At 34.8% G+C, this 24,641-nt stretch overlaps 1 protein-coding gene across 1 annotated transcript in view; it reads left to right on the forward strand.

Moving 5' to 3' along the window:
- The window catches only part of LOC145279730 (endoplasmic reticulum metallopeptidase 1-like), a 148,246-nt gene that overhangs the window by 91,948 nt on the left and 31,657 nt on the right, over positions 1 to 24,641 (forward strand). The window contains exons 6-11 of the mRNA XM_080131024.1: positions 4,445 to 4,663; positions 6,181 to 6,410; positions 7,717 to 7,897; positions 9,225 to 9,415; positions 16,562 to 16,717; positions 20,515 to 20,723. Of these exons, the coding sequence (XP_079987150.1) occupies positions 4,445 to 4,663; positions 6,181 to 6,410; positions 7,717 to 7,897; positions 9,225 to 9,415; positions 16,562 to 16,717; positions 20,515 to 20,723 (1,186 nt within the window). The remainder of the gene's footprint in view (positions 1 to 4,444; positions 4,664 to 6,180; positions 6,411 to 7,716; positions 7,898 to 9,224; positions 9,416 to 16,561; positions 16,718 to 20,514; positions 20,724 to 24,641) is intronic.

Below are 24,641 nucleotides of genomic sequence, written 5' to 3' on the forward strand. Positions count from 1 at the left end.
TTTCTGTGTTGGTTGCCAATATACTGCATCATTTAGAACCCTCTAAAATGATATCCTTCTCTCTACCACACACACACACACACATATATATATACAGTAGAACCCTGGGATATGGCATTAAAAATTAGTAATAAAATGCAGTACAGTCTATAATACACATGTATATAATCAAATAACATTATAAATAACACCATAAAGCGGGGCAAAACCAGAATCCGGAAAAATATTGTATTCCACATTGTAACCTAAAAAAACCTATCCTAGGGCCACCCTATCCTGGGGTTCTACTGTATATGCAGTTTCGATGAGTGATGGTACACTTGAGGACTGTACATAATGTTCTTATTATTGCTATAATAAGACGTACGCAGGTCAACATTACAAGACTATGTTCCTTTTTATTGCATGCTCTGACATAATCCAATTCAGGTTTAGGGTTAAAAACTGACACATTCTATGGCCTGAGTTTCAGTAGAACAGAAATTTTACAATTGAGGCATGAAAAATCAAAGATATAGAAAAATGAAAAGAATTTAGTATTCCAATAAGCAGATTGGATAAACATGTCACATGACCTCATTTATAACTACATCAGCAAAAAACAAGTCAAATGACTCAAATCACATGAATTAAAAAATAATTAAGTGTTTGTTAACCAACAGAAACCTTCTTGGTTAATTTCTGTAGGCTTATTAAAAAGGGGTTAAAAGAAACAAGAACAGTTACTTGGGAACTAGGAAAGGAATAAGTTTTCCATTCAAACAGTTCTAACTGCAGTGAGATTGTTTGCAAAGTTGAATTTTGCCTTAATACCAGCTATCTATAAAGAACAGATAAGTCACTACATCTTCTTTTAATCTCACACAATCTATAAAACATATTAAGTCTTCTAAGCCTTTTTCTAACACCATGCCTCAAACTATGAATGACTCTAGTTTCAAAGAAGCCGATATGAAAAAACTAATGAAGAAATGGCAATGATAAAGATATGGTTGCATTTACATATATAAACATGCATTTATTTTCTTACAAAGAAGGTTTATGAAAGACAAATGTAAGATAGAAGGAAATACCCAAATAAAGATGCGATGCAGGATTGTCCACATTAACCAAGCTCTTGTAAGTTGGAAACTTTGTTGTTTCAGCCATGCTGCATGCCACAACCCAGGAGAATTCATCCACAAAGCAATAGCTCCAGAATCACTTGAAGATTGGCAAAGATGCTCAGGAGGCCAGCTGAAAACATGGTTACACACCATCAACCATCAAACTGACATCGAACCGAGCTCTGGTCCACAGGTCTATGGTGTTCACTGCTGGTCCCGCATTGGCTTCCTATCACTATCTTGGCTGCTGCAGACTGTCATGTGTGGTCTACATTCATCAAGGATGCTCTGTGTTCTATGGGAGGAGCCTATTCAACCCCTCATGAGTGAATGTCACCTTAAAAGTCAAATCTAAAGGCAAAGTGGTCATAAACAGTCTAACAAGCAAAAATCACAATTAATTGCAAATATAGTAAGAAAATTTTCAATGCATAACAAGAAATGCACATGAACTAGCAATTTTTATCATATATTAATAATATTATCAGGAGTATATCCCCATTTATTTGTCTCTCCATAGGCGAAAAGTTAGACACAAAGTCGGTTTTTAATGTAGGAAAAAATCTCTCCAACAAGGGGCACTCTGAATTTGGATAAAAATAAAAATTGCCCCAGCTAGTAGGACCTTTATTTCTCTGATTGAGGACAGAACAGCCTGAAGGAATAACTGGATTTGTTTTGTGTCATCAACATTCAATTTCTTTCTACTTTTGGCTAGAAATCAATTTTTTTTGTCACCATCTCTTTTGATGGACACTGTGTTTTATCTAAATAAACAATAAACATAGGTTTAAGAATTATATCAAGAATGATTTTTATAAAAACAACTATGTCATGTGATGTTATGTGAATAGCTGCTGTTCTTCAGGAATTGTGTTGCATAATAATGCACTTATAACAGTTTTGTCATCTCTGAAAATAAGAATATTTCATATTCTGTTTTATCAAAATTAGAAAATTTAAATTAAGGATGCAAGTTTTCCCTTTGCAAACTGACCGTTACCTCAACTGTTCTACATCTACTAACTCAAGAAGAGTTATCCATTTTTTTCCAATTTAACTATACCAACAAAGTTTCCTGTTTTGCACACATCTACTGATACTGTCCAGATTAGTCATCAAATCTATGCCTGACTTTATACTAACATTAAATATCCATCATATCATTCTCATATCATTTCTTTCCATCCATACAATACATCTCAATTCTCAATGTTATTTCCATACATCATAAAAATGTGTGCACATGCCAGACAGCTAAGATTTTAAATTAAAATAAGTTGGATTTTAAACACAGTTAGTAACATACGATCAAGGATTAATATAAAGATCTACTCAAAAACTACTTAACATTTTTATCAAGTCACGACTGATGAATGAAACAAGAACAATCTATGCATCATCATCATCACCACCACCACCACCACCACCACCACCACCACCACCACCACCACCACCACCACCACCATCATCATCATCATCTATGTGTGTACATATGGTGGACTTTTTTTAGAAATTGACTCTCAAACTAACCTCTCTGGCCAGGTCTTTATACATTCCTTTTTTTTTGTCTCAAATCCATCCTTATCACTTCCTCCCTTGTTTCCACTGCAAACTGACCCTGCTACCTCAACTGTTGTACATATAATTCAATCAACAACTGTCACCCATTCTAATAATGTGACCATATGAACGACATTTCCTGTTCTGCACAAATCTACCAATACTGTTCAGATTTATCCCCAGAAGTCATCAAATTCAAGTCTGTATTTAATGCTAACATTGTACATTAACGCGAACATTGTACATTAACGCGAACATTGTACATCCATTGTATCATTCTTTCCATCCATTGCCTCAACTTTCACGAAGACAAATGTAAGATGGAAGGAGAATACCCAAATAAAGATGCGATGCAGGTTCGTCCACATTAATCAAGCTCTTTTAAAGAGGAAACTTGTTTCAGCCATGCTTCATGCTGCAACCCAGGAGAGTTCATCCATAAAGCAACAGTATGAGAGTTTCTGCAAGATATTGCGTATACAATGAGATTTGGGGGTTTATCCTTTCTTTTTTTACCAGGCTTCTTGGTCCTAAGGAATATTTCTAGTCTATAAAATAATTTTTTTTTATAAAGGGAGATAACTCTGATTCATTCCTACACCTCTTCTTTTAAGTTTTTAATAGCCTGGGTGCCCAGTATTGCCCGGGTATTTGGAGGTGTGTGTTGAGCAAAAAAAAAAAAAAAGTGGTAGTAGGCAGGCACAAACCCGTACCATGAAGGAGGCAAAGAACATGAAAAAAACCCTGATGTCTTTGCTATTGTGTCCATTGCTAAACCAGAAGTGGTGAAGGTTTAAATTAAGGCTAGTCAATCGAAAAGAGGGGATGACTTTCGGAAATATTGGAGAAAAAAGCGACCCCATCGTTGTAGAAAAGTGCCTAGTTGAGGTTGAAGGAATTAATGTTTTTGGCCAGTTTTTCGATATTTATCGTCCGAAAGGTCGAGCTTCAAAATGATATGAATCTCATGAAAATCCGTTACCTCTGTCGAAAGTTTTAGGTAGGCATAAACATACATACATACATTTGAACAGACAGGTGAGATTCATATTATAGACTAGCGGGGGGGGGGGTTACCCGGCATTGCTTGGGTGTTTGGAGGTGTGTGTGTTGGGAAGGGGGTGATCAAAACAACCCTGTTTAAAAAGAAATACGTTGGCCGGGTGTTTGTAGGTGTAAAAGAAAAACATAGTTTTAGTAGGAAGGTAGGCTTTAGCCCTGAAGCCTTGACGCGAAGGTGGAAAGGAAATAGAAAAAAAACCCTGTGACCGAACCATCTCGGCTACGAGGGGAGAAGAAGTAATAAGTATCTCAAGTTGACGTTTATAAAGCGAAATTAACAGTTAAGTTAAAGTTAAGAAAGTTAAGTCACGTGATATTTGATCTAGTTTTGTGCTGGAAGCCAGTTTCTGTTTCCCCCCACCGCATCATTCGCTTTTCGAAGATGCGGCGATCAAAAAATCTCTCGAAAATAGCTTGTAAAAGTCGGGTGAATTAAAGATAGCCGCGAACCCCGTTCTTAAGTCGTAGATATGATTTAGACGTGATATAAAAAGTTTTAAGAAGGAATGAGCCGACAGAGAAGACCGGCGAAAAATGCCTTTTGCAGACATACCAAAAAATGCACACACACACATTTTGCCTTTTTATATATATATAGATGAAAATGATTTTATAATCAATGATTATGCTATTATACGATTTTCTATTTGCATAATGGTTTTTTTTTTGGTATAAATATCTTTCCTTTTTATTTTTTTTAAAAATTTTATCAGGTGATAATCTAAAAGCGTTGCTTGAAGGCATTGCTTCTACACCTAAACTGGTTAACCCAGGTGCTGATCGTCATGGAGATATGGTTTTCTTTGACCTTGTTGGCATTGTAATGATTGCTTATCCAAAGCGAATGGCAACCATTCTCAATGTGGTCATTATAGTTTTTGGACTTTTTGGAATCTTGAAACGCCGGATGGGATCTGGACATGCACGGTTAGGTGAGTGCATTTTTTTTTTTTTTATAAAGCTTATGGAAAAATATCTGTATCTCTATTAAAATGTCTTCGGCAGGTAAAAGTAGAACAAATGTATGCAATAATGGTTTTATAGAAATAAATGTGGAAATAGAAAATAAAATGAGACTAATTTTTATAAAAAATTTTCTTTGTTAAAACTTACGATACATAAAAAATAGTGTCGTAGAGGTAACTAAAGGTTCAGATTGGTTGAGGTAGATCGCATGATAAAAGAAAAGACTTGTTTGAAATAGTGAGATTTAAATAGAAGTTTGTATAGTCAATGACTGCTGTTATATATGGAATTTCTTAGGCCTTATAGATCTTAGATGCTTAGACCTAGAAGAGAATCTTGATAGAAAGTTTCAAGAAGTTCATTCTGCGATAAATATATATGCTGTAAATTTGAATTATTTTAATCAAGAACATCTAGTGATGCAGATTGAATTTCAAGATGGCTATGCAATTATGTACAAACTATGAGATGTTCATGAGGGTTTGACATGTGGTCATCCATTCTTCTAATGTGACCATACAAACAAAGTTTCCTGTTCTGCACACATCTACCGATATTGTCCAGATTTAATGGTCCCCCAAGGTCATCAAATCTAAGCTGGTCTTTAACATTAACATTGCATATCCAGTGTATCATTCTCATATAATTTCTTTCCATCGATACAACATGCCTCCTCAACTCTCGCTGTCAGGTTTTATTTCTCTACATCATAAAACTGATAAGATTTCAAAATAAAATAATTCAGATTTTAAACATCGTCTTCTTTTTCATCTTCTATTATGGTTGTGTCATTGTCTCTCATATTGGCAACTGCTAAGGGGGAAGGGTTCAGTGATTCACAAGTATAAAAATTAAAAACACAAACTCAGACACATTCTGAAAATATCAGTTGCACTCTGTGTGTGTGACACTATTGACCCTCTGAAGGCTAACATCCACATCTACATAGTCTGTTGAGGCCTCTTTGTCATCAGTTGATGTCAGGTCATCTCGATCTGCTCTGAACCATGCCCTACATTCAACTATGTATTATCCTCAACTAAAAACTGTCTTCAACTGTCGCAAACCCAAGACTGTCCCTAAATTGTTCCTAACTTTAGTAAACTGTTGCAAATTGCCCATGAACTAATTCTAAACATATTGACCGCCATTGTTTGGTCCTTTGTTCCCATTCACTGCCACACCTTGATTAACAATTTTATTTTAGTTGTCTTTGTGTGCATTGGTGTTCTTTTTAATTCCTAGCATTGTTTTTGTGAGGTGGGGGGAAGGAATGTCAATAGTATCGCAAGAAAATATTTAACAATTGCAATTTTCATGGTTTAACTGTGATTGTGTTTCATAATTTATCCACTCAAAGCAAAAGAAATGAATTAAACTGATTTTCATATGTGCATGTATGTTACCATCTGTCCCCCCCCTCCCACCTTGATTAATTTTGTTGTATTTGAATATTACAATGAAAACCCTTTTTCTTTTTCAGGCATTTCTAATGGCACCTACCTGAAGCGTTTATTTCAAGCCATCTTTGGCCTTTTTTTCATGTGGATTTGTTTGGTTCTGGCCATTTTAGCTTCAGCTTTTCTGCTGGTCAGAGCTGGATGCTCCATGTCCTGGTATAACCATTCCCTGAATGTCTTTTGGATTTTTGTGGCACCTGCGGTGGCAGCTTCTCTTGGTGCACTCATGCTACTTAAAAAGTTTGTACACAAAGTGAGTAAAACAATAAAAGGACTTGCATTTCTTCCATTCTTTTTTCTTTTTTTTTTTTTTGCAGAGATTTTATTAATTTTGTATTGAAACATTTTCTTTTACACTTGAACTTCTTAATTCTGATTGGTCAATTGTAATCTAATGTGTTGGATCATCTTGGTAAGCTGGATGTATTCATCTGTAAAAGATTGAGTTGTCTTTGGAGAACATTTCTTCATAATCACTCAAATGTGTGTGGAGCTCTTTATATTTATCCTTAATTGTGTATTTATTAATTATTGTATTTAAAATTCAACTTATTTTCATTTGAAATCTTCACTATCAGCTTCATGATATATAGAAATAAAATCTGGCAGCGAGAGCTGAGGAGATGTGTCATATGGATGGAAAGAAATGGTATGAGAATGATATGATGGATGTGCAATGTTAGTGCTAAAGATAGGATTAGATTTAATGACCTTAGGGGAGGGAGCAATTAAATTTGGATTATATCGGTAGATCTGTGCAGAACAGGAAACTTTGTATGGTCACATTAGTAGAATGGGTGACTGTTTTTGATTGAATTAGTAGATTTAGAACAGTTGAGGTAGCATCAGCACTTTTTAGAAGAAACATAAGAGAAGGTGATAAGGATGGATTTGAGACAAAAAAAAAGGAATGTATAAATACCTGTCCAGAGATAGGTTAGTTTGAGAGTCAATTTCTAAAACCAGTCCAACACATATGCATGTAAAATGAACCTCCTCCTCCCTAATAATAATAATGTTATTATTATTATCACCACCACCACCACCACCACCACCACCACCACCACCACCACCACCACCACCAATAACAACTATTACTACTACTTGGGAATTTATATGAATTTTGAACTGAACTTTTTATTTAATCCGTGTGAGTAGATTGGTCTTGTTTCATCAGTCTTGACTTGGTAGAAGAGTTAAGATTTTTTTTTTTAAATTTTATTCTTAAGTAGTATTGCTTGTCATGAGGATTGAACCATCAACCCCCAGAAGACTTTTACTTAGAAATGCTTGTTACTCAATATCATTATTCTTTACAGCACATAATGTACAACCTAGATGAGAATAGTATTCTGAACAATAATCTCAAAAATACAAATTATCAATCCTTATCTCAAAAATTCTAAAAGAAAGAAAAACAAAAAATATGAATGTTTTATTTTCATAGCAATAAAAAATAATTCTTGCAATGAGTTTTCCAATTTATGTGTGTTCCATCTTGTCATCCTGTAAACATAATTTTGTTTGTTAATGTTTGAACCTCTTGTATTTCTTTATAGAATATCGATCCATCTGCTCTCGAATCCCTTTATTACGATGCAAACATCATCATCTGGTCTGCCTTTTTGGCTTTCCTCACTTACTGCAACATTGGCTCAGCCTTTTTGCTAACCCTTTGGTTGTGGTGCATGTTTCTTGTACGAGACCGTCTTATGGCTATACTCAACCTACGATCACAAGGTAAGCACATATTCATTGTTTTTCTCACCTTGGTCTTTCAGATCCAGGACTGGAAATTGATATCTTGAACACTTGACTTTCATTTCTGAATTATAAAAGTCTCAACTCTGACTTCTGATTTATAAAGGCTCCAAGTCTAACCTAAGAAATCTTTCATTAGTAATCATTTTGGTGCTTATTTAGAAAAACTTTTATATTGTACCTACTTGTCATGGAATGAAGATTTTATCTTCCAAGAATCACAAAAATTGTTCAAGTAGTTTTTTTCTATTTACGAAAAGCAAATTTGACATTTTTTTTACTGATAAGTGACAGATAAGGCCATGTTTTACTAGCAAACATAAGAGGAGGTAATCAGTGATTATATTGATAGTTTCCATGTGTGTTAGGGTTGTTTGCCCTTGTCCACCAATTCGTTGATTGCTTTTTTTACCCTCAACAGATCATTTGATTTTCTTGAATAAAAATAAAACTACTTGATTAAATTACGTAATTTTTGGAATTCATCATCTTCATCCATGACTATTACAGACATTTCTGTATTTTCTTAAAGGTATGATCATTTTTCCATGTTCTATTCATAAATTGCTTTATCTTTTGATCATCAAAAGCTAAAACATTCAATAAAATAAAAAATGATATTTGATGAAAAATGTTATTAAATAAAAGTTGACCACTATTTAATAATAGCAGAAAAGTTTTGATACATTTTGTTTTAGACATTTTTCATTGTGGATCATTTTCTTTTTGAGTTGGTGTTAGACAATTTTCACTAGCTCTAACTGGTGCTGCCAGATTAGGCTGTCTGAAGCTATCGTCTTCCTGCCTTAAATACACTGAACATTGATGCTATTGTTTTTTTCCTTTTCTTTTGTAAAATTTAATCATGTTTTGAAAAGCTAAAAGAAAAAACACCAACTTTCTTCTACAAAACAACCAAATCAAACACCATGAATACATATTTGAATATGTATAGAACTTGAAGCATAAAAACTTTTACCAAAATGATTAGATTCAGTATTAAATAATCAGAAAAAGGTTGATCTGCCGTAAGACAAAGCAACCAATCACTGACACTGACTCCTATTGCGATGAATTCACTTTGAATCCACAACTATCTTGGAGAGTTACACTTTTTACTGCTTGGCATAATGATTTGTAAAATATTAAAATAAAATAAAAGCTTTAGAGACAACTACAGAATTAATTTTAGTTCTTATTTTTGTACCTGAAACTAAAAACATAACAAGATCTAATCACAACCCTAACTCTATATTCCTCTGCCAAGTTTCATTTAAATTATAAAGATTTTCATTTCTTCTTGCAGATAAACCCGCTCATTTTCTTGTTCTTCACTTGGGAGCGATTTGTTTGCCAACAATTATGACACTCTACCTGTCTCATTTATCATTACTTTTCTTTCTTCCGATTATGGGTCGTGTGGGTAGCTTTGTCATTCCTGACATTGCTGTGGGGGCCATGGTAGCCCTGCCCATCATATTCATTACTGGGTTTAATGTAAGTTGTTGGTTTCTTTTTAAGTTTAATTTATATTTGTGAAATAATTTGTTTATGAAAAAAATTTCTTTCTTTTTTTTTTTGTGTGAAAAAATCATGAATACAAAACATTTAATACTAGAAATATATCTAAATGCAAAATAAATAATTTCATCATTTCAAGCAGACTCTTCTGTCATAATAGTTTTTTTTTTTGTGTGAAAAAATCATGAATACAAAACATTTAATACTAGAAATATATCTAAATGCAAAAGAAATAATTTCATCATTTCAGGCAGACTCTTCTGTCATAATGGTTAATGCATTCAACTACAGTCCTAGTGGTCGTAGGTTCAAATTTTGTTAGAGTCAGACATGCTGATGAAACATAGTAACAATAAAATACAAGATAGCTATTTCATCTATAAATAAATGCAAAATAATAGATTCAATTTAAGTATTTATTTCACTAATGCTTGTAATCTCATAAATTCAGCTTGCAAGAGAGAAACAAAAGGTAAAAAGAAAGAAAAGACAAGACAAAGAGATGGAACATATGTTTACATTTTGTGTAGGTGGGTTGAACCGGTTTCCTCCAAAGGAGGAAGTCTAAGAGAATATCAAGTTCACAAGTGGTCCCCAGTCACATAGGGAGAGGAGATGTAGTTCTTGTAGGAAGGTGTTGGTGTTCACCTACATACAGCGCCTGATATTTCCAAATGGTCACCTACCTGGTACTTGTTGAGACACTTGTAGTCTGTCTAAACTGTACGAACGAACAGACTAAACCAAGATGGCCGACTCCTATTTATATCACCACAAGCAAGGGAGGTAACCATGTAACTGAAGCAAGGGAGGTAACCAATGTCTACATTAACATTGCTGCTGTCCTCAAGTGAATAATTTATTTCTGATTTAACAAGTCCCTTAGAAGCTCAGACGAAGCTCCTGCCTTGGTCAAACAATCAGAGACCTGATCACAACCCTTGATCCATTCTATCTGTATCTCTCCTCTACTCTTCATTTCCTTCAGTCTTGCTACATCTATTCTCAATCGTCGATCGCTTACCAGATTGTTGGAATTCAATGTCTCCACAAGTGATGCATTATCTGTCTTGCAGAGAACGTCTGGCAATTTAGATAACTGAAATACCTCTTGTATCATAACCGCAGTCAAAACACCAGCATCAGCTCCCTCATTCAGAGCAAGAGTCTCTGAGGCCAATGGGCTTTTTGTCACTCTGTCCAATTTCTTTGACGCCCAACACATGGGGGCCATTTTATCAGTACTTCCTCCAATAAAGACAACAAAACCACCCTGTGAAGATCCATCTTCCAGACTGGCATAAGAGGCATCAGTATAACACAAAATGTGTAAATCTGAGGGCTTTCCCAATTTTGGAAATGTTATAGAACCCTTCTTGGATTTCAATTTTGATAAGGCTTTATTCGCCTCAAATAAGGCTTTTACTTTGGGATGCTTTCCAGTGTTGCTCATTTTACACACATCAAAAGCTATATCAGGGTGTGTTTGAGTTGAAACCCACATCATCTGACCTGCAAGTCTCTTCAACTCATGCTTTTCTTCTTCATTCAGTTCATCATTTTTCCTCAGTATCCTCCCTTTGCTTATTTCTATTGGAGATATGGAAGATACATATAGATCTTGTTCTACAGTGATCCCATTTTCCTGTTGATTAACATTCAGTCCAACATATTTGAATGTTCCACTTTCATGAGATCCCACCTTAAATTTTTCTTTCAATGTTGGAATCACATCCCTTTCAAACTCTGTGTTTCCACAGAAAACAAAATCATCCACGTGCATAGCAAGAATTCCAGTCAAATTTCCTTTAATATCATGCCACAAAAACAATGCATTATCATAAGCACTTGCTACTCCTTTTAATTCAATCAAAGCCTGAGTAACTCTCTTGTACCATGCCCGTGGAGCATCATTCAATCCATAGATGCATCTTTTTAATTTCCACACTTGAGATTTAGGACAAACATCAGATGGTGGCCTCAGGTACACATCTCTCTCTAAAATACCACCTTGCAAAAAGGCTGAGGTAAAATCTATGGTCTGCAGCATCCAATTCTTTATTGATGCGGTTAGCATGACCATTCGCATAGCTTCACGGCTACATGTTGGGGAGTCCGTTTTCAGATTACTATTTTCTTCATAGCCTCGTGCTACAAGGCGAGCTTTCATTGTTTTCTGATTATCCTTGAATTTTTCAGTAATCACCCATCTTGTGGATATTGTTTTTTGACCTGTGTATGGCACACATTCAAATACTTCATAGGTGTTCATGTTTTTTATTTCTTTATGCTTGGCATCCATTACAGCTTTCGACTGCTCTTGTTCAGCGGTGAGCAGGACTACATTTTCCTGTTCAGTATATTGGGGCACTTCTCTCCAATGATCAATATGATTCCAGTTGATACAAACTTGATCCTCGTTTTCATCCTCAGGTTCTATATTGATCCAATGACTATATTTGCCAGTTGATTTAGGCTGTACTGACATAACCTTTCCTTTCTTCCACTCCCCACTTCCATTTATTTTATAAGTTATGGTCTTATTTCGGCCAGGTTTTTCAGTCTTATCTCTTAAACTGGTAGAACTATCAACAACTTCTTCTCTGTCTATATCTTCACTTTCTACCACTTGATTCTGCAACTCCTCCTCCTCAACTGAAAGGTATTCATTCTTCCCTTCTGTAGTGTTTCCCAGCATTTCAGCTTTTTTTGTTCTTTTTTCGTTGTTTTTATTCACTTTCATCAATTGGCACGGATGCATCCTATAAAATGCTCCGCCATGTCTGATTAAGACAAACTGGCCTTCTCTGCCTAACACTTTTGCTGGACCACGCCATCCTTTAAAACCCTGCCTCCGATAATAGATTTGGTCTCCGGTAGCATAATCTTCATCAGCATAAGTTCTGACATTAGACCTGAGAGCTCTCCTAATTCTCTCACTGGACTCAGCTTCCAAAAAGTTTCTCCTTGCACTATGGAGAGCATTTAAATTTTTTCTCACCATGTCACTAGTAGTAGAGGACTCCATAGCAGGTAACTGGTCTGTCAGAATTGAGGGTGTATTTACATTGAAACCGAATACAAGTTCATTTAGACTGTGTCCAGAGTAATTGAGGAGAGCATTTTTTGCACAAATAGCCCATGCCAAGGCAATTTCAGGTTCACACTTCTCATCGTCAATTGTTTTTTTCATTGCCTCAGCAACTATCAAATTATGACGTTCTACAGTACCGTTGCTGAATGGACTTTCTGCGGCAGTAGTACAGGTCTCTATGTTGAGTTTTTCATTCATCTGTCTATAGTGTTCGTTGTTGAATTCACCCCCATTATCACTCAGAAAACGAACAGGAGATCCGAAATAGGTAATCCACATCATAAAGATGTTTTTGATGATCTCCTCCTTCTTCTTTGTTTTGATCAATGTTGCCGCTGAATACCTGGTAGCGGCATCAATGAGATGTAGTATCCACACCTCATTGTGGATGAACTCTTTCAAATCCATGCAAACTGTGTGATTAAATCTATTGCCAAGAGGCAATCCCACAACCGGTCGCAGTGGAGCTTTTTTAAATCTAAGGCAAATTTGACAGTTTTCACAAACCTCCTCAATCGCCTTTATAAATTCCTTGTCATTGAATTTGCCACTTTTTTTAACCAAGGAAACAAGTTTTTCCTTCGAGGCATGAGCAAACTGTCGAAGTTTTTCTGCTTTTTTTTTTTTCTCTGTGAAAGAACACTGACCAAAATTCTGAACATGTAATACAATGTTCTTAGTACCACTATGATCCAACAACTTATTTGTTAAGGGGAGACAATAGTGCCCTGAAGTTGTGGTCTTTAGTTCAATACATTTATCAAAAATCCAGCACATATCTTTTCGGAAATCTAGCACTATTCCTGCTGTCTTCATTGATTTGTGACTTAATAGAAGAGGCAAGTCGTTTTTCACAATATCTGCTTCGATATAAACTCTTATACCTCCGAGTGTAACCGGAAATTTAGCAACTTTAATTGCTGTGACAGCCACTCCATCACCAAAACAAAAACTCCGGTCTGAGTTCGTATACTTCACTAGTTGCAGGTCACTTTCATTTAAAGTATCTAAATAAACATCAAGCCACACTTCGCCAGCCAGTGTGCGAGTACAAGCAGAATCCAAGACTGCCATTCCAAATGTTTCCTTTACAAGATTTGAGATTTTTTCATTTGTACTGTTCAAATAAATATTTTCTTGAATGAACAACGTAATGTGTATTTGTTCTGTCGCTTCCGTAAACCTGGGCGTATTTCTAGGACACTCTCTAATTAGATGGTTCGGAGACTGACATTTGTAACACAACAACACGTTTCCACTTCGGTCACATGGATTAGATTGTCCTCGACGAAAACGCCTTTTGTTGTTACTCGGTTTAGAATAATTATAGTTGACGATTTCGGGCTCTGATTTCACTGCCGGTACATTTTCATCACGATAAATGTCACCAAATACTTTCTTTATCGATTCCTTCATATTTTGATACGTCAAAACAGAACACGTTGTCCGCGCTAATTTTTCGTTCTCTGCCGATATGTTAACCGCGTTCAAAACAAGAAAAGCTTGCACTCCTTCCGGTAGAATAATGTAGAATTTTTTTAATCTTTGGTACAAAAACTCATAACGAACAAGAAAGTCATTTATACTGGTACCTGACGATCTTTTATAAGTGTAAAATTCCTTAAAAGTCATGTAAGCGCGCGTGTGTTCATCCTTTAAATATATGTCATCCAGTTTCTTTATTAAGATCTTCAAGCCATCTCGTCCGCCGATGTCACTTGTTGGCAATTCACGGACACATTCTCTAATATTCGGTGGTAGCGTCAAAAACACTGCTGGCCCCTTTTTTTCCTCAGAAAGATCCATGAACAATGACCACATTTCAACGTCTTGTTTCCAGTTCTCGTAAACATCCTCCCCCTCCAACAATGGAGGTTGTTTGTTCGAAGTTGCCATATCCGATATCCGATCTGTCTAGTGCTACAGACAAGCTGTACAAAAAAAAAAAAATTTTTTTTTTTTTTTTTTTTTCGTTTTGTCGCACACAGAGGGATATCTCTGCTACCATTTGTTGAGACACTTGTAGTCTGTCTAAACTGTACAAACGAACAGACTAAACCAAGATGGCCGACTCCTATTTATATCACCACAAGCAAGGGAGGTAACCATGTAACTGAAGCAAGGGAGGTAACCAATGTCTACATTAACAGTACTGACCAGGCTCAACACTGCTTCAGTGATCTAATGAGAAACAATGTGCCAACATGATTATACTGACTAGTTTTCTCTGAGTGTTCTTTATTTCTGGTATCTCTCAATGTGCATTCTTGGTAGTCTTTTAATTTTCAATATGCAAAATCTTGAATGGACACCCAAGTGCTCCATACATTAGATTTTCACAATAAAATATTGTGAATGTTTATACTCATGTTTTGATCATCACGCAATTAACTTGATTACTTTGATAGTAAGGGTTTTGTAGCCACTTTTCTTTTAGCCATTCTATTTTATTTATTTATTCTTGCTCCTCCTTATTTTTGCTTCTCTTTATCCCTTTTTATATTTTAAATTTTTTCATAGAACTTATAATGCTAAATGTTATCTACCTCTAAAAGGAAACACATTTCAACAGGGCATAGTGAATCTGCAAAGATGAACAAACTTTTTTTTATATCCTGTTCAGTGGCACCATGCGTGATAATATCTTTAAAAAAATAAAAAAGGTTATAATTTAAAATCTAGGTCTCAGAATGTCACTTTATATTTCTGTTTAGGTATATGTTTTTCTTTTGTTCATATTCACAACAAACAAGGTACATTGCCACTGAGATATAAAGGGATACTGTTGATTATGGACCATGTTTACAGGGACACTAAGTAGGGAGTTGAGCAGCTAGATATCTGTTCACATTACATTTAAACTTCTGCATATTAGTACGGTTAGGAAAACAGGAAAAATATTCCAAAGTTTAGCATACTCTGGATCTGTCAGCCATGACTGGGTAGAACTCCTAAGTAATTTGCATTTGTATTTTGAATACACTGAGGACTGAACCTTCAACCTTCAGAAGAGTGTAACTTACCACTGAATTTTACCTAGTACTTTATCCACTACGCCAAGTTACATCAACCGAAATGTTGTGCGAATAACACTGAAGATGAGAACAGTAGTCTAAATAATACAAATAATATGAATTTTCAATCCTTATCTCAAAAATACAGAAAGATTTATTTTTTGTAATATACGAGTCAGTAAAAGTGATCCATTATATTTATCCATATACAGTATCCCTCCAGGCAGAAGCTGAAGGGCTGCTATGAATCTGGCTATAAACTGAATGTAATGGATCACTTGACTGTTTCATATATTGCAGGACACAAGAGTTCCTAAATAAGATGAGATTGATCAGTGCTTCTACACTATCAGAACGAAATTTTGGAAATCGTAATACTGAATTTTACATGAAAACAATGGTATTTATGTATTCCTTGTATTTTTAAGATGATTATATCCAAAAATCATGAAACTCGATAAAGTAGAAAATTATTTATTATAGAAAATAGAATTTGAAGAAAATGCTCATATTTGCTTATGTAAGGCACAGAAGAGTTCAAAACGGAGGTAATTTTATGTTTCGATTCATTTTATAAAAACAAGATGACCGCAATTTTTCACCTGCTAACATGATTAAAGTTGTTTTTTTAATAATTCAGTAATATTCAGGTAATTTTGACTGCATAACTTTGAAGCTACCATTGTAATTTATTAGAATTGACAAAAAGAATCGGTAGAAACCATAGTTTTTTATCTGAAAACTCCATTTATCGACTATAAATTTTTTTCCTAATAGTGTAGAAGTGCAAATTGTTCTTTTATGCCAGCACTGCATTTTATGACGTGTCTGAGTATATACTGTACCGAAAAAAGTAATGTTATACACAAAATAATGTTTTTGTTTTGCATTTAATGATAAGATTTTTTTGTTGAAATTATGAAGATGAAATTGTTGTTTTATGTTTCTCAACAATACATATGATGATGCGTCATTCCATTGTTTTTAATGATTGTTTTATTTGTGTGTTTGCAGGCAAATCTCATAATGGTTAGTAGTGGTAAAAAACAGGCCCTTTTGGCCTTAACGGCAATCATCATGATAGGCACAGGGACAGTTTTGTTCACTGACTATGGCTTCCCTTACAATACAGATGGCAGCAAACCAGCTTATCAACGGGTCATTCTTAATGTAAGTCATTTTATCTAATTTTAATTTTTCTTTTCAGAAATTTACTGGAAAATTGTATAACTCAAGTTCATATAAAAATATGTATACGTGTTTCAACACCTTGTATTCCCAAAATGGGTGACCATTTTGGGAATACAAAGTGTTTTATGTGCTTTTTACTTATCTTGGTATTGTCCCCAGTCGTCCTGGACTTTTCCTTTTCAAACATTGCAGAATCATTTATTAAATACTTCCATTTGGCATAATCATGTTGACACACTGGTTCCCATTAGATCACTAGAGTTAAGCAATGTTGAGCCTGGTCAATACTAAAATGGGTGACCATTTGGTAATTCCAGATGCTGTATGTGCTTTCTGCTTATCTCGTTATCCTGGACTTCTCCTTGCCATTGGATTCAAGCATTGCCAATTCAGGAGAAGTGTGGTTAGAGATTGTGCAACCCTTGCTTCAAAATTACATATGCAGGCATCTTTTCAAGGGTTATCCATTCTCTTGAGACTGAATGGAGGCTATTAAATACATTTTCCAGGTACAGTTTTGTTCAGTATGTATATAATAGTTCTAAAAAAAAAATACAGTTGTATATTTTTAGAAGATTATTTTTATTTATACAAATATTTTGGTACACCTAATGTAAAATGAGGGAAATAATGAAATAAAAATAACTTATTTCTAATTAAAATATAGAAAAAAAACCCAGTTAAAATAAATTAAAAAATATAATATAAGCTTAATCATGATTTTCTCTGATTTCTGAATATGATTGTGTTACTGAATAATTAGTGCTTGAATTTAATTTTTTATTTTATTTTTATTAAAATAAATTATATTATTTATTAAAGATAAATGAAATAATGTGTTTTTATTTTTATTTACTAATTTAAATGAAGGTTCAAACAATCAAATGAATGATCATTCGTAGACATTTATGCTGATGACACTACCAGCTATGGTAGCACATCTAAGATTGTAAACGACCAAGTTCTCTGATTCTCTCTCCTCTCCTCTGATCTTCAGCATGTGGTACAATGGGGAAAGGAGTGGCTGGTTACTTTTAATGCATCTAAAACCAAGCTTCTATCTTTACATCATCAACGCTCTGATCCCTACCTGGCATCAATTGAAATGAATGCCTCATGTTTTGACAAGCTTCTGGGATTGACCTTTACTCCTGATTTGAAATAGAACACGTACATCAAATCTGTTACCAAAGCCGCTGGAAAAATGGTGGAATCTTTCTATCGATCCAGTAGATATCTCACTGCTGATGCTATTCTCTATCTATATAAGAGCCAAGTTCGTCCAAGGATGGAGTACTGTTGCCACATCTGGGTAGGAGCTTCTAGAAAGATAATCTTGCCTTGATATAGTTCAAAATAGACTTTGTAGCCTCACAGGAGCTTTTTTTTTCCCTGCAACCTCTTTCTCGCTGAAGAGATGTAGCGAGTTTGTCTTTGCTTTATCGTTATTTTCATGGCAAGTGCTCGACTGAGCTTCAATCTATGGTCCCCCATTGCCAAACTTTCACAAGAAATACTCGTCTAGTTGAAAACACTATCAATAATTCCCCCCACTCATTATCTGTGTCTAAACCTAAACATAGATTTCATGAACAAAGCTTCTTTCTTAGAACTGCACACCTGTGGAACTGTCTTTCGTTTTTCTGCTTTCCAGCTGATTACAATATGGTTGTTTTCAAGTCCAATGTAAACAAGTTCTTGATAAGTCATTCTGCTTAAGTTAACAAATTTACTGAATTTCCATTACTGACAATTACTATATTGTCCAATTGACTACTGTACACTCTTTAACCCTTATCCTTGAGTGGCCCCTGGGCCTTGATAAGTAGTGATGCCTATGTAAAAAAAAATGTATACTCCATCATGTATAAAAGAGCTTATGCTTGAAAATCCATGGGTTAAGAATTAAGAATTTTTATTCTTTATTTTAATTCTGCATAATCATGTTGACACACCTGTTACTGCCAGATCACCAAAGTTAAGAAATGGTAAGCCTGGTTAATATCAGATGGGTGACCATTTAGGAATACTAGGTGCTGTATAGGGTGGCAGGACAGCACTGTTGTTTAAGGAAAAGTTAGGCACCTCCTTCTCTCTACCAGTCTGCGGGAGACCCCTGAGCAAGGTCGAGAACCCACTTCAGCTCCCCCGATCAGGGTAACGTGAAGTCACAGAAAGCAGGTGATTGATGTAATATGGAAGCAATCAGGAATAATTCTGTTCATAGTTTTGTATCCCATTGTGCTGGGCAGAAGATTCCTCTGGGTACAATGGTCAGGACAATCGCCCAATATGGTCACTGTTCGGACAGAAAGAAACTGCAACCTATTGTCAGTACAACTGAAAAAGAAAGCTGTGGCAATACATCAAAAACACTTATGAGAAAAACAGCATGAATGGGGTTTTGAATGATGAGCAGCAATGAATTTACGTATGCCTCAAGAGAGACAGATAGATGGAGTCATAGCTGTCAATGCCCGAACTAGGCAGGACACCACTTGAATGAATTTTAATTCCTTGTTTGAATATTTGATGGTTAATGAATTTATTGTAATTTATATTTATTATCAATTTTTTTATTTTATATATTTGTTCATTTATTTTTAGGAATATTTTGTCTTGTCAGATGGATAACACAAACTAAGAGTTCAAAAAAGTGTACCCAATCTATTTTTGACTAAAACAAAAGATTAATTGAAGTGCAAAGAATAAAAAGGAGAAAAATGGCACCTATCAAAAACTTGCTGAATTGCAATAGTTTCTACTGTTTAATAATACTTGAAATTTATTGAATCCGTGAATGACATTGTTTAATATAGGTAGTTTGATAAAAGTATCTTTGATATCTGGTATCAAAAATTGACAAATAACAACACTCATCTTTACATTTGCGTTTCAAACATGTTGAAGATACAAATTGTGTGTAAATATCTCTGCGCTTAGAAAATCAACAATAATTTCGGTATAAATTAAAAGTTAGTTTTATTTCCCATTCTACTATGTTCTTACCATCCTGGGTGCATGATATCATACACCCATGCATCTTCGTTGTAACTTGGATTTTGTCAATGCTTGTGCTGTTGGATCCTATTCCTCGGTTGTTGATTGAGAACCACGCAGATTATGGTTTGGTTTTAAAGAGTTTATTTAACAGAACAGGAGAGAGAGAGAGAGAGAGAGAGAGAGAGAGAGAGAGAGAGAGAGAGAGAGAGAGAGAGAGCGAATAAAATGAAATGAAATGAAAGATATACTTAGACCGACTTTTGGTCACCTGTACCCACCATCCCTGTTTTCTTTGGGATAGCTGAGACCACTGCATTTTTTTTTTTGTTGGTGTTGGTAGAACTGCTTTCTGATGGAAGTGATGTAATTTCTTTACCTTTTTTTTATCTTAGGATCATTCTTCTTTTAATCCTCTCCCCCCTTTCAAACTATTTACTTAAAAATTGTACAGAATTATATAAAAGAGGTGTGCACATAACAACAAATTCATAAGTAAACCTTCCAGAAAATATTTCTATCTTTATTTCCTGAAAAATGCTGTATATACATGTACAATATGGTGTGTGTGTGTGTGTGTGTGTGTGTGTGTGTGTGTGTGTGTGTGTGTGTGTGGGCTGGCATTGTTTTTTTTATTGTATGCTATCGTGAATAAACTATCAGTTAACCAAAATAAGATTAACTTCGATTGGTGTGTGATTTACCTTGTATTAATGAGTAATGAGTTGTCTCCCTTGGATATTTTAATCTTAAAATTTTATTGATATATTTGACAGCAAATCAGAAGACGATTCCATGATCATAATGGCAATCTAACAAAATCAGATGCCGGCCTTTGGTTTGTAACTTTGGATTATTCAGGCTTAAAGGGAATCCAGAAAGAAATGCCGGATTACTTGAAGAAAGGTATTCAACCCCTAAAATGTGAAGGTCCTTATTGCGGTTGGCCTTACCTATACCCTTTCATATGGATCATTGATTTCAGGTACGTCGCCCCTTTTCCTTTTTGCATATGATTGGAAAATTAATTGCCATAAAAGGAATGATTCATTCTGAGGCAATATCAAAATTCTGGATGAAATTCTATAACTATCAACTCAAAATGCCGATTTATTTTCCAGCAATATAATGATCCAAACGTATGTCTAAATCAGTGATTGTGTGGCTTCAGTAAAAACTATTACAGTTTAGTGAAAGATGACTTTGACCATTATGTTGTTCCTGTTGTCACTCGCTGTCACATCGGCAGATTGGCTCTCTTTTTCACAAATGGCATCAGGAAGAGAATTGTTTATTTGGTCATCAGGGTAAATGTCAGAATTCTCACTGTTCTAATGTAGCCTACTTAAAACAGCTTCATTTGATGTGTTCTCGTCTATTCTAAAAAATAACTAAAGAAACAATGACACTATTATGAGAGAAATAAACACAAAAATTTTAAATGTGTATCATCATATTTAGTTTTCAATCCGTTAGATTGAAATTCTGAATAAATCTTGTCACCAAAAACATTTAGGAATTAATATGTGTAACCATGGGCAACGGAATAAAATCTCATAAAAGACTCATTCAAATAACTTGCTGCAATCAGTCTCTAAAGTTTTTGATTACAAAATCTTTGGAAAACAATTGTAGCAAGTTATTTGAATGAGAAGCCATTCACTGTTGATATTGTAAAAAGTTTTAATAAATTGAACCTATCTTTCTGAAAATTGAGTTGTAGATTCCTTTTTTTTTTTGTACTTAATAACATGTAAAAAATTGATATGGGCTAAAATATTCAATATTTATAGTGTACAACTTATTTTGTCATTGACTGTTTTTACTCAAAACATACATAATGTTAAATTATGTCATGATTCATATTTTGAGGACGTTTGAACTAAAAAAAAAAGCTCATTTAAAGAAATGTAACAGCATAGAAACAGTTTGGAACTACTACTATAATTATTATTATTACTATGATTATTATTATTATCATTATTATTATTATTATTATTATTATTATTATTATTATTATACCTATAAAGTTGAGTTATTTTCTTGCCCTAACATTGTTATTAACAGCCTACTTTTTCTATTTAAAAATTATTAAAGCGAACTTCTTAATATACTCAACCATGGATATGCGAGTGACTTCATAAAAGTTACTAATTTGCATATTTCTTTGAAAAACAAGCGTTCATTAATAATTCATTCCTTTTTTAAGGTTTCTTATTAGATGATTGGTTTCATTTAGCTGTTATGATTAATTTTTTGTGTATAGTTTCTACATCATACATAATTGCACAGAAGTAAGAATGAAAACATTACAGCACACTGATATATATATATATATATATATATATATATATATATATATATATATAACTAAAATGTGTGCAAAACCTCTCTACCAAACTTCTCTCTGAATATTTGGTCTACACAATTGAAACTTGATATATAGGGGATTGTGATTTCAGGAATACTTTCGATTTGGTTCTTAACCTGTAAAAATAGCTGCTAAGGAGTCAAAATTGATTTTTAAAAAAGTTGATCCTAGTAGGAATATATCAATTAACTTCTGAGCATGTGCATATGTACATTTTTAGCTTGAAGTTGCTTAATCTTTTTATCCATCTGACGACAGCTCAGACAGTAACAATGAAAGCTGACGTGCTAAATCATGACTATGGTTGTAGTGGTGAGTATTTTGGTTTTGATTCCTGCTGATGGCACTAAAGTCATTTCTTTTTAAACTTTTGAAATCATTATCTATGGATATTGGGTAAAATATAATAATCAATAGAGAACTTACTCTATAATAATAAATACAAAATCTGCGTAGATTATATTTAAGCATATTTTACGACCAAGCAATGCGAGATAGTCTGCTAGCTATTATTATTATTTGTACTTACGAGGAGTTCTTACACTGGCCATAATCAGAGATTACTCCCCGACAACAGTAGCGGTATTCCCTGGATAATAACAAGTCTCCTCATATTTCTAGTACACTCCACCTCTTTCAATTACCTTTGCAAATGACTTTGCATTATTGTAATTGTCCTTGCCATTGATTTCTCGCTGATTGGTCTTCCCTGGAATTTGAGTGACAACAAGCCTCTCAAGGATCCCAGTCCTCTTTACCCTCATCCATTGAATGTCTTATTAGTGCTCTCCGTTCTCGGTCTTTCCATCCTCCTTGACCTTTCATGATTATTTGCTGTGGCGTCAGTCAATGCCGACTCCACCATTTTTTTTAGAAGTGGGGCATAATTAACTTAAAATTTTGCAGTTTCAGTTTTCTTGGTTTCATCTAGTGTTCTTTTCTCTCTTTTTGTTTGACTTCTGTTACAGCTTCCATATGGCATCTTCAAAAGTTGTTTTATTATTGTTGTTGCTGTCATTATTATTATTATTATTATTATTATTGGTTCACATGGAGCTTTCACACAAGTCAACAAACGATCTGATTGGAAACCTGTGGTGTTCTCTGGAAGCTGAGTGACAAGAAGTCTCCTCAGACGTCCAGCTCTCTCCACCTCCTTCGATAGCATTTGCAAATGAATTTGCATCATCGCAACAGCCGCTTACCATTGATTTCTCGCTGATAATGGCCATTGGTTTATACTGGAATTTGAGTGGCACTCAGCCTCCTCAAGGTCCCAGTTCTCTTTGCGCTTGTCCAGCCGAGATCTGGTTGGTGCTTGCTCCTCGGTCTTTCAGTCCTTACTGACCTTCTCGGCCATTTGATATCACTTTTTTATTGAGGGGAACGGTGATGAAACAATGGGGGGGTGGGGGTGATGCATGATGGGGGGGTGTAGAACTTGTAAATATGCAGTTTCGGCGTTCTTCATTCCCTGTAATGCTTACTCATTATATTGTCTTGTATTATTCTCCGCATTCAAGGGTTTTCCTTAATATTTCAGTCGTTTACATTATCGTTAGTCATTGTACTTTTGCAGTTATTCTTCTGATTCCAATTTCTGACATTCTTTTTTCGAAGTTTTTCGGAATTGTTCCTAGTACTCCTACTATTATCAGTACTATTTTGATTTTCTTCATCCAAATCCCTTTTAACTCTCTGGCTAGCTCTGTGTATTGCCTTTGTTTCTCCTTTTCTTTCATACTCACTCTGTGGTCAGCTGGGACTGCAAAGTCTACGATTTGACAGGATTTTTCTTTCTTGTTAATTATTATGACATCTGGTCTTCTTGCTTGGATGGGTTTGTCTGTCTGCATGTCCATGTTCCATAGGATTTTGTGGTTCTTGTTTTTGAGTGCTGTTGCGGGTTTATGCTTGTACCATTTGTCTGTACACTCAAAATGCAGTCGTTTGCACAATTCCCAGTGTACCACCCTCCCCACTTGGTCATGCCTGTTTTTGTATTCCTTTTGGGCAAGTTTGCTGCATTCACTTACTATATGGTTTATCGTTTCATCTCTTTGTCCACAGAGTCTGCATTGTCTATTTTCTTGTGTTTTATCGACCCTTTCTTTGATATGGTTGGTTCTTATCGAGTTATCTTCTGCTGCAGTTATTAGAGATTCAGATTCTTGGTTTATGTGTCCTTTTTGCATCCATGTCCAGGTGTTTTCGTTATTCTCATCTTTTGTCATTCTTATGAATCTTCCGTGGAGTTGTTTCTCTTCCCATTTCTCTTTTCTCGTTTTGTCGTTTGTCTCTCTGTTTTCTGTTTTGTTGTTTTTTTCAGTGTCTCTCGCTGCCATAATTATCCTTTAAGTGTTTTGCATTATATATTTTTCTAGTTCTTTTTTTGTGTCCTTCATGCAGTCTTCTATACAGATCAGTCCTCTCCTGCCGTCTTTCCTTTTCATGTAGAGTCTGTCAATATCGTCCTTTGGGTGTAGTGCATTATGCATGGTCATGAGTTTCCTGGTTTTCTGGTCGAGTTAT

Source organism: Euprymna scolopes, chromosome 7, assembly GCF_053919585.1.
Source record: "Euprymna scolopes isolate OS-2025 chromosome 7, ASM5391958v1, whole genome shotgun sequence".
Lineage (NCBI taxonomy): Eukaryota > Metazoa > Mollusca > Cephalopoda > Sepiida > Sepiolidae > Euprymna > Euprymna scolopes.